The 10,936-nt window shown below is 42.5% G+C and overlaps 1 protein-coding gene across 1 annotated transcript in view; it reads right to left on the bottom strand.

The window, feature by feature from the left end:
- Positions 1 to 265: 265 nt before the first annotated feature.
- Positions 266 to 10,936, bottom strand: part of LOC104539857 (FRAS1-related extracellular matrix protein 2-like) — a gene marked incomplete at its 5' end in the record, with an annotated part of 31,434 nt that continues 20,763 nt past the window's right edge. Inside the window, 11 exon segments of the mRNA XM_010183495.1 lie at positions 266 to 796; positions 1,600 to 1,746; positions 1,834 to 2,021; positions 3,072 to 3,198; positions 3,912 to 4,046; positions 4,952 to 5,079; positions 5,331 to 5,435; positions 6,098 to 6,290; positions 7,729 to 8,060; positions 8,358 to 8,489; positions 9,675 to 9,978. Of these exon segments, the coding sequence (XP_010181797.1) occupies positions 266 to 796; positions 1,600 to 1,746; positions 1,834 to 2,021; positions 3,072 to 3,198; positions 3,912 to 4,046; positions 4,952 to 5,079; positions 5,331 to 5,435; positions 6,098 to 6,290; positions 7,729 to 8,060; positions 8,358 to 8,489; positions 9,675 to 9,978 (2,322 nt within the window).

Here is a 10,936-nt window from a genome sequence, read left to right as displayed (position 1 = left end):
CAAAACCAGCATCTTTCTAAGCACCAACCTTCCAGGGTGGATATGAAGCATGTTTACAGCTGCATTAAAGAAAAAAACCTAGGTTTAAAAAAAAAAATAAAAAAATTCTCATTCCTGTACTACTAGTTTGAATTCTGTAAGTTACTCACCCACCATTAACCTAGTACACCAACCCTGTGCAAAGAAGTCAGCCAAGAGCTAGATTTGCGAGTCTGCTTTTTTTGGTGAAATTTCATGTTAAAAAGACAAGCACCCAGGAAACTGGCTAGACTTCTGAACTGTCACTGCTTCTGTGTCCCGTGGTCGTAGCTTCACGGCTGCTGGAGTGGCTGGGGGGTGCTTTGCTTCTCCCAGCACAGGCCCATTTCCTCTGCTTCAACAAAACCAGAGTTAGGAGCACAGTGCAGATCAGAAGCAGCAGGCCTGTCAAGCCTCCAGTGACGGGTACAAGACTGCCTTCAGAGTCCCTGCTTGTGATTTCCACAGCTGGCCTGTGATGTGGTGTGCCAGCTGGGAACGTATCTTTCTGGATGATGACAACGTTGTCAGAATGGTCAAGTGCAATGTGCTGAATATTCGTGCCCCTGTTTTTATCTGCTCCAATGTCTTGCATGAAGACCGGGGCATCTGGGTTGGCTCTTCTGCTGCGTTTAAAGGCTGGGGTGCTAACTCTTCCTTCAGCAGAGGGCAACATGTGGTGGTAGTCAAGACTTCTTTTGCTGTTGTGCCTGTGTGCATTTTCCTTCGATCGGACAGTGTAAACAGCATGGATGTACCATTCTCGGCCAGCTGCCACCTTAAAAAAAAAACCCCAAACACATAAAAAGCCAACAAACCAGAACACCCTCCTACACCACCCCCATGCATTTTTACTATAAATTGGAAACACCAAGCATCAGGTTCATCGAGACAGATGTCCCAAGTTTGCTACCAAATGTGTCTAATTAAAGTCAACGGCAGAAATAGGCACTTTTAGAGATATGATTAATCTTTTCTTAATGCAGACTGCTGAAGGAGGGCAGATAAACTACATTCTAATAGAGCCTATTTCTTTCTAGTGTTAATGTAGAAAGGCAACTTCATTTATCTAACAAATTATTAGTCTTAATTTAGGCAAGAAGAACCTCACTTCCCTAGACCAAAAGATGACTTCTGGAATTTGCATTAATCTGACTTAAAGCAGGATGCACAGTTCTTTTTTAATTTCATACCATATACAAACCAATTACCTTTTTTTTTCTTAGTTGCAAGAATATCACATCTAACTTCCTAGTTTTGTGTAAAAAAGGTCCCCATGGAAAGCTAAACCAGTGACTTCTGCTGCCAGTCACAGGTGTACATGTCTGCAGTAACAGCAAGACTGCAGAAGGGTAGCTCAGTATTACAAAGCTGTGCTGGCATTGCTTCTGTGCTGTTAGGGAGAGGGTAACAACAGAGTAAAATGGGTAACAACAAAGTAAATGAGCTGCTGAACTCAGAAGTCTCTTGCTGACTAACATAGTGCCCATGATTACCCATTGCCCACATGCTCCGTTTTCCACCTCAGTCATCTTTTACCATGAAAGAATGTTTCTCTGAGATACTCATTGGACAACTTACCTGGAAGAGTGGAGCAGATGACAAGCTGAAACCAGCGGAACCAGGCTGTTGTACTAGAGGAGCAGCATCTGCATGATCAGCTGCTAATGTAGCATGAAACTCCAGGTTTCCAAAAGCTCTTGCTTGTGTCTCAGGTTGAGCTTTATCCTAAAGCAAGTAACTTTAGTATTTCCAAACTTCCATGGAAATCTGGGACCTAAAAATGTGTGCTACCAGAACTCTTTGTTTACATACCAGGATCTTGAATCTGTACAAGAGGGAGGGCGAGTCAGCCAGACATCCATATTCCTGATTGTCTGGGCTGTACTTGGGCACGTACCCATCAGCACCAGTGCAAAGGAACACCTTCTCAATGTTGCAGCTGAAGGAGTCACCAAGGTTCTGAACTGGATCCACCATCACTTGGCCATAGATTTCAGATCCTAGTAAAGCGGATCAACATATTTTGCATCATACCAGTCAATCTAAAATTATTATGTTATTACCAAATCATTGTTGTTAAAAAGTCCCAGGACAGGAATCGTCTAGCTTTAAGTGTATTTCCCCTTGCACAAGAAGACAGTATGTTCCACGACTGCTACTGCTAATTTATCATGGGCTTTAGTCTTATTTTCTGTTACAATTCATACCGACATGGTTCTTACAGTGCAGCTCTATTTTAAGCAAGCTTTTCCCTTCTCTTCACTAGAGGGCAATCCATATTCATGTATAAGAAACTACCCAAACTGATAGCATTATGTAAAGCGAAATAAAGTTCTTAACAGCACCTTTGGGTTTCAGACTGATAACTTGAGTAAGGGACCAATTAAAAGCAAAATTACTACTCGTTCAATACTGCCATTACCAGGAGTTTCCCTGGAACCTGATAACAGCTCCAGTCAGTGAGCACAGTGTGTGAGCCTGCCCTGGGCAAGAACTCAAAAAAAATTTAAAAAAAATCAAGATGAGTGTGAGCAGCTTGGCTGAAGCCAGCTGCACTTATTGTGCATCCAGTCTACAATTGAGAACAGCTGCATGATCAAGCCAAGGAGCCTCGGGTGTACAAGAATTCAGTTCCTGCATTTCTGACTAGAATAACCTAAGCACTGAAATTACTTAGGCAACTCAAAATGGAGCAAAAAGTTCTAGTGTGGGTAACTTCAAAGCAAGATAAACAGAGTGAGCGGAATATGTGATGGAATATGTGATTATGTGGAAACTGAGCAAGAGTTTTCAGAACTGTGGTTTCAGATGTATCTAAATTCTGCACCTACCTTTCAAATGCTTTTCCTCTCAGAGCCCATAAACAGAACAAAAGCCTGTTTCAATTACACTAAATGACATATTTTAATGCTTCTGTACTTTATTTTCTACAGTGGAAATATATAGACCATGTACGGGTTATAAAACTAGTAAAATACATGTTTAACTCCTGTTAAAAGTGGTTCTGTTTTAGCTTTAATAATATGCTGAAAGAACAATTGACTTTTTACCTTTGGTGAAGGCTACATCAGTTCCTTCTCCAAACCCCAGTGATCCATCGGATATCCAAAGCTCCTTTTTGGAAAGCAGGAACATTTGAGTATTTAGACTGAATTCTGCAGCCACTGGGTCACTAACCTGTGGGGAAAAGTGAAACTAAATTATCAAAAAAGGGCCTTGGTTGTAGCTTTACAATGATCATTGTACACCATTGCCATAGTAGCGATGTGCTGATCAAACCTTTCAACAGTTCACAGCCTTTATAAACTACTTGCCCAATTGCTTTTTTTTTCTTTTTTTTTTTTTTTGCTTTAATATATACAGGAAAACTGTCACAAAGCCACATTAACTCTGAATGAAGTGTTTCCTACTGCTTGAGAAAGAGACCCTCTGGATACAATACTATTCCATAGCTTCTCAGCTTCAAAAATCAACCTCAGGACTACAATTTACTTTTGAAAACAATCTCACTGAGAACTAAAATTCTTTCCTTCTTCGGTCCCTGCATTCCTGAAAAAAAGCAGCAAAATACTCAGGAAGAGGCTGGACTATGAGGTAAATAAATGAAAAATAAGATTTTAATTACTAGGAAAAAAAAGATTATTTACTTTGATTTTATCTCACCTGAGAAGATGAGATCTAAAGCAAACTACAAACACTGTAAAACTCCTGAAGCCATCTGAAATACTCCATTATTTTCTCTTGACAGCTGATACTGGATGACCTATGCTAGAACATCTCTTTCAGTGGTTATAAGAACACCTGCCTTTCAGCCTAAATTTGCTTTTGGCTGGTTTTGCCCATAAGGCTTCATGGAAAAACATGTGCAAGTCCTCAGTAAAATGGTGTACCTGTTGGAACCTGATGTCCATATCAAACACAATTTGGTCCCGTGGGTTGCAGATGACAGCAAAGGCATATTGCTGACCAGGTCCAGCAGTGCAAGGGATGAATTTCACAGTGTAAGTACCTGAATAATCTCGTATCTGGGAAAAGATTACAGAAATGCGTGTTTCTCCACAGTCCCTGAACAATCACTTCTTCAGCCCACATTGCCCCTGAGGCCAAGCTGAATTCCCAGCAGCATCCTTAACACTTTCACAAACCTGGACATTGGCATTTAAGATCACAGTGCTTCACCTCATGCAGGAGGTGTGTGCACCAACACTGCCAGCACACATCAGCAGCGTAGACAAGGCACCAACACATTCTGTCTCTCCTCTACTCCTCTGCAAAACGAGGACTAGTACAGAATACCTACTACCAGATCTTTGAGGGACTAACCTTGCCACAGTGGTGGTGGGAATCAATGTCCAAATCTAACATAATCTCTGTAGGAGAGAGGGTGATTTTTGCCATATTTTTAGTTGAATGCAAATCGTTCCTTTCCTGCCAGCTCAGCAAAAGCTGAGTAACTGGGCTGTCCCCCTCTCACAGGGGTGAGGTATTTTTAAGCTAGCATCTTCTGCACAGGCTTTGGGGTCACAGTAGTTCCCACCGACTCGTGAGCTCAGCAGGAGCCAAGCAGCAGCTTTGCCACAGGTAGAGAAAAAACCCGGCCTCTCAGAACAGCAGCAGCAACTGCTGGGTCGCAGTTTCCTGGCAATGCCAAGGGAATGGGCAATGCCAATTCTTCAAGAGAGGCTGCAGCTCCAGCACTGACCTGCTCAATCAATGGTGCCCACTAGTGTGGGGACCAGGGGTTCAGGCCTCTGGGTTCAAGCTCCAGGGACACCAAGGACTTTTGACTGTTCAGTAGGTAATGTAATACGTGACTGCATCCAAATGAGTTGATGCTTACTGATCATACAGCGCTGAAACTGCATGGAAAGTATGCTAAAAGCTGACATTCCCTTTACTTTCCTAAATTCAAGTCTGAATGCAAACTCACAGCAAAGTCGGAGATAAAACTCCACTGCTGCACAGGCTGGTGGAAGGTTGGCTCGCTTCGTAGCAGACTGAGTGTAAATGTGAGGCCCGGGTGGTCAGCGGACATCACCATTGATGTCAGAGAAGTTCCTGAAACAATAAATGGCAAACTATAATTTGCCATAATTAATACTGATGCCTGGCACGGTATAAAATCAGCACACAAAAGCAAAGAAGAAAATGGAAATAAATTAACTTACACCCCAGAAAAGGAAGTGCCTCTGTTACTTATTCCCCTTCTACAGTGAGACAGGCCCTTTACTGTGCTAGCTTTCTCCTCTGCCAGGTAGAGAGCACTACAGACACTCTGTCTAGCACAGGCAGACAGGCTGGGTACGCACCTGGGTGGGACATCACCAGCTGACCCCGAAAATGAATCTCTGTTCAAAAGTTCACCACCAGGCGCCCTTCACTATTGATCCGCATACTTGTGGGATAGAGGGAGCCTAGGGAGGAAAAAAACATCCATTTTACCACCACCATTTCCACCACCACCATTTCCCGAGTGCATTTTTAAAGGAACACTCTTCACGTATTGCCTGCATCTGGAGATCTGTAAGATTTTACCCTGGTGCTCTTCACAGATATTAAATCCTGTCACATTGATTGCTTTGAGACAGATCTCCAAACTCATAAACTTCAGAAGAAATGCACTCATTTACACATGCAAATGGTTCAATCCATTAAGGCAGACGTTTTTCCCCCTCTTTTGCTGATATAAGGCCATACTCATCTGAAGTATATCCACGTAAGCTGATGAAACAGAGTGCAGGCCAGAGAAAGAAGGGGTCTGGGAGTTTTTGCCACACAGACACCAAGGCTGCTCACTCCAATAAGGTCCCTTTTGTGGGCACCTCCCCTGCTGAGGGTTATGTAAGGGCCTCCGTCGCCCTGTAACCGTGTACCCATTCAGCACTGGAGTCTATGTCTCTATAAGGAGTATCTGCTTTAAAGTTGGTCTATGCACTAATTTCTCTCATTTTTTATGGATTAAAAGCCGTATGCAATTGGGAGAAGATTCAAAACGTAGTTACTGATCACACACCTCCCATCATCAGAACATTGACTAGGGTGGAGTTTAGAAATGAGGGCATTGGAAACAGCTCACCTTGAAGCTCTGATTCAGGAGGGCTGCCTATTCCATCTTTCCACAGGATGGCCGTGTCATACACAAAGGTGAGTCTCAGTTCAGACTGCAAATCAAAATGTTGCCAGCCACCAATGGCAGCAAGGGAGTGAAAGACATAGGAGACATAGAGAGGAACCCGCAAAGTTACATACGACTGCACCAGATTTAAAACCTGAAAAACATTGAGGTACCAGGTTACAGCACACAACCTGAAAAAAAAAAAAATCACTTTCCTGGCTAACTCTGCATTCTCATGAACTGCACTTTTTAAACCTAAGCAAAAAAAAACTGCACAGAAATGTTTTTCATCTGTTACCAACATCTCTATAATTTCAGGTCTTGTAAACCACTTCACTTGATATGTTCCCAAATCTTTGCCAGTTTAACTTAATAGGCTTCGTAACTCTCCAAAATAAGGACCACCTAAAATTTTGGGTTACTTTGGAATTTAAAAAAAAAAGCCTTCAAAACTTCCATAGAAATTGAAAGTAGCCTAAATTAAAGTTCAATATCAGAACCACAAGACTCTTTAGGCATTCAGAAATCAAACACAAATTTAGAAATGAGTCCTGAAAGTAGCACCTACCTTTACAACAGGTTGAACTCCATAGACCATGGCACTCTGAAACACTGCAATTTCAACTGTGCTCTGAATTATGGAGATTAATCTCTCACAAGCAACCAGAATGGGTGGCCAAGCAGATAATTAGTAAACAAATCTTCTTTAGCCACTGAGTGGCAATGGAAAAGGTAACAGTTGAGCACCTTCAGAATGGGACAGCATCAAGTTGCTGAGACAAAACTCATTCAAGATGGAGGCAGCACAGAGGCTTTAATTTATTAATTTAATTTCCTCTAATGTAAGTACAATTGCTGCAGGGCACTTGTGCATTGGGTTATTTTCTGAGTAAATTCAATGTGCTGTCAAAGACATTGCACAGGGGAGCCACTGTGCCCCTGCTCTGCCATTGATGTTGATGTATTTCATATCAAAGATCTGGAATGATGGACTGTTTCATGGAGGTAAAATATGTGGAAAAAATCATGTTTTGGGTAAATTCGTTTTTGTCCAACCAAGCTTCTGTTTATAAAATCTACTTGACAGTTCTGCCTAAAGCCTGATGACTATAAACCTAAAGTAGAGCTCCTAAAAGTGTTTTGAGATTTTTTGTAAAAAAGCATTTTTTTCTGTAGCCTTAGTACACACTTTTAAGGTCAGTAACATACTTTACACATACAGTTTACTACAAGGCAAAAAAATTATAGCCTTTTCTTTGAATATGCCGCTAACATGGGCTTTGGGTGATAGCACAAGCAAGTGCACAGTTAAGAAAAGCTCTGAAAAGCAGAGTTTCTAATACCCAGATGAAGCAACCGCAATGCAGTAAGCTGTGCTGAATTACTGGGAAGATGAATGATGGCAGCTCACAGAAATACAGCGCACAGGAATAAATCTGCACTTTCAAAAATACGTGTGCTAAGGGAACACATATCAAACTGCCTGCATAGTGACTAAATTCCTTCTCATGCAATCCTTAGTAACACTTTCTGTTGAACTTGTGCTTCCAAAGCCTCCTGCTAAGAGAGGAGGGGGCTCCAGTACCATGTACCTGCCCATCTGTGCCAATGGAGCCACCACAGTCCGTCAGCAGCTCAGACATATCGTAGTAACTGTTGAACTCCCAAAGGCAAGCCTCAAGGTTGAGGTTCTGGTAGAAGCGCAAGGTTTTGGCAGATCGCAGAGCACTGCTGTACTGGTAAGGTGACGTTTCTCCAGTCACTTTGGGGTTCTTTGTTTCCTCTGTAATAAACCCATATTTGGTCTGGATCTCATTGTAGTCCAGTAGGTTGGAGCATTTGTGGTGTGCCACACGAGTGCCATCTGGGCTAAGCGTTAGCTCAAAGTTGGATAAGGGGCGTGTGGAGATAACTGGCAGCATTCCTAAAACATAAATGTCATGTGAGCCATTAACATCTTGTATGGAAAAGAGCAAACGAAGCATTCATTAACTGCTTGTGAACATATTTTTAGAGCTGGAGTGCAGAAATGTAAGAGATAAGGATGCACAGTGTTTCACCCATACATTAACCTTGCAATTGGCAAGTTGTTCATTAAACAGGGATTATATGTGGTTCTGCCACAATGCAGCCAACAGCTGTGGAGTCTAACCTGTGGGAAAGGAAAGGTCCAAAGTAGCATGTGTTAACTAAGTAGCTACTCTCACCACTCGATGCTTACCGTCCATATGGGGCATTGTGACTGTTAGTCGGATCAGATTGGGATCGTCAGGATCATCTGGACCCATGTAGCAAATTTTAGCTGAGAAAGGTTCTGCTCCTACTGTTCCTGTGATTTGACGATGACAAAGACCTGAGCAAAGGGGAAAAACAGGTTGTGAAATGCCTGCTAAACTGTGTAGTATCTGTGTTAAGCAGCTTGGAGATGTCTGTCTATAGACGCAGGCCAGAAAAATGCAGGAATTAGGGAGTTCCTCACAGCTCTGCCCATGCTGCCTGGCCTAACCCCTAGAGGTCCTTTACCAGAGCGGCAAGGGCAGCAGTACTGTGGCTGGAGGAGATAAAAGTGCAATACTCTGTAGCAGAGATGTAGCATAAGGACTGAACTGCACAAAATAGAGCACTGAAGAAGCACAGCGCGACCCACTTGCAGAGTTGGTGAGCTAGTGCTTCTCTCACCTGGTGAGTATTTAATTATAAAGCGTAAAGAAAACCTTTTCGTTTTAGAGACAGAGCAGCCACCCCCTAGCACCCAACATTTTGTCCCTATGAATCCCAAGATGCCATAAAGTCAGGCTCCTGGTGAATTTGGGCAGAACAGGACTTTAAAGTAACTCCCATGTAACTATTCCAGTCACTAGCTGAGCAAAAAGATGCAACTTCCTCATCTGAATTTCTGACAAAAACCAACACATTAGACATACACATAGATATAGATTACAGTTCAGAAATGTGAGGGATCTGGGCTAAACCCAGCATTAGGATCTTCCCCTTACCTTCTGAGGCATAGCTTAAATTCTCAGCTGAGTTAAGCATGCAGTACTGTAATATCTGAATTTCATGGATTTCATACCCCCATCCTTTTCCAGCACCTGCATTTTAACTGTCTTTAGTCTGCAGGTCTTTAGACACTATCAAATTCGATAGACCTACAATCTGCTCTCAGTGTCAGTAGCTGTGGTATTTGAACTACAAACACATGGAAGTAGAGGTGTATTTGAAATCTGTATAGTGAGAAAAGCAAAGAACCCAAGACTGGGAAAGTAAATTCTGCTCTAGTCACTGGTCAAATTAGGTGTAAAAAAAATCATTATCACCAAACATACAGCATTCATTTACACATCACCTAAGATGGCTGCAAACTCTTGAAGTGTCAGAGCTGTTGAGACATTTACAAAAGGCTTTTGCCTTTCACTAGCAAAAGTTCCATATGTGTATGGACAAAAGAAACCCAAACATAGCAGATCTCCATCAGCTGCAAACACCACCTCATCTTTTCACAAGAAAGGCTATCTAATTCCTATAATTAACAACTTACCTTCCTCTCTGTTCATTGTATAAATTGGACTTAGCAATTCCAGACCTGCATCACCATTGGCATTCACAGCTCGAGCTGCGCACTGAAGCCTGGAGCCTGCCTGGAAGTATATAGAGTCCAGGGAGATGGATTTGGTGCTGGTAAAAAAGGTGTTGGAGTCCACTTCCCTCATCGGGCTGGTGACACCATCACTGCCGCTTGGAGCACTGACAAGCCAGCGGTACAGGGTCAGAGTATCATTGATATTTTCCATGGTGCAGATGGATCTGGTTTTGTCGTAGTCTGAATACTTGGGATTGCATGCCTGTGAATTGGCATTTACACACAATAAAGGGGTTCTTATCTACCTCTGCTGCAGGCAAGGAAACCGTTAAGCATTTTTCTAACAGTATTGTGCTTATTACTAAAACTATATCAGCAAAATAAGGCCTTTATGCAGTCATGCTATTTTCCCCTTAATTGAGGGGATGTTAACAAATGCCATGAGGCTTTTTAAATTGAAAACAAGAACAAACATAAAACCAACCCCAGATAGTGAACTGCTGTTATGATTCATGTGTCACCTCAGACCATGCAAACCTGGAAAATGCTAGTGCTAACTCCAAAAACTGAACACTTTTTTGACAACAACAAAGTCAGCTCTCCCAAATTCAGACACTCGAGTTTGAAAAATCCCAGTGCAAAACCACTCTAATAAATTATAAACTGCTAGAAATATAAAATCAATGTCCTGAAGCCATATATCCCTGGCAAAGAGCTGCCAAGTTACAGCTGCACCCTTCCCAGCAAACTGTTGCTGCTCCTACAGTAGGAGTGAAGGTGCATGTGTGCCTTTTGCTAGTGCAAAATTCAGCCATCTTTTTCTCAAAATCATCCTTGTTCGACAGTTTCAAACATCTGACTTTACATAGAAGCAGCAGGCACACAAGTATGTGTCCCTCTGCCAGCTCTGCCTGGGAGGGCAGTCTCCTGCAGAGGGGACAGATGGCCAATACCGGAGGCTGTTCAGTCAGTTTGGTAAAATCTGCTGCTCAGTGGCTCATGGCACAGCTCTGCTCACAAAGCCTAAGATGTGAACCATTTCTGGAAAGCTCTGTATGGCCTAGCCACAGCCCTTGTTTGGGCAAAACTTAGCTCCTCCTCACCATCCTGTCTCCTCAGCTTTGGATTTGGAAATCTTTATTTTTCTGGCCCTAATTTCATGTGTCCCAGTCACCTTCTGGAACTGGTTATTAATTTGACAGCACAGCCCAATACCAAAG

This window comes from Mesitornis unicolor, unplaced genomic scaffold (assembly GCF_000695765.1).
Source record: "Mesitornis unicolor isolate BGI_N332 unplaced genomic scaffold, ASM69576v1 scaffold50654, whole genome shotgun sequence".
NCBI classification, from domain to species: domain Eukaryota; kingdom Metazoa; phylum Chordata; class Aves; order Mesitornithiformes; family Mesitornithidae; genus Mesitornis; species Mesitornis unicolor.
Note: the sequence above shows the minus strand (reverse complement) of the source record. Positions and strands in the feature narration are given on the sequence as shown.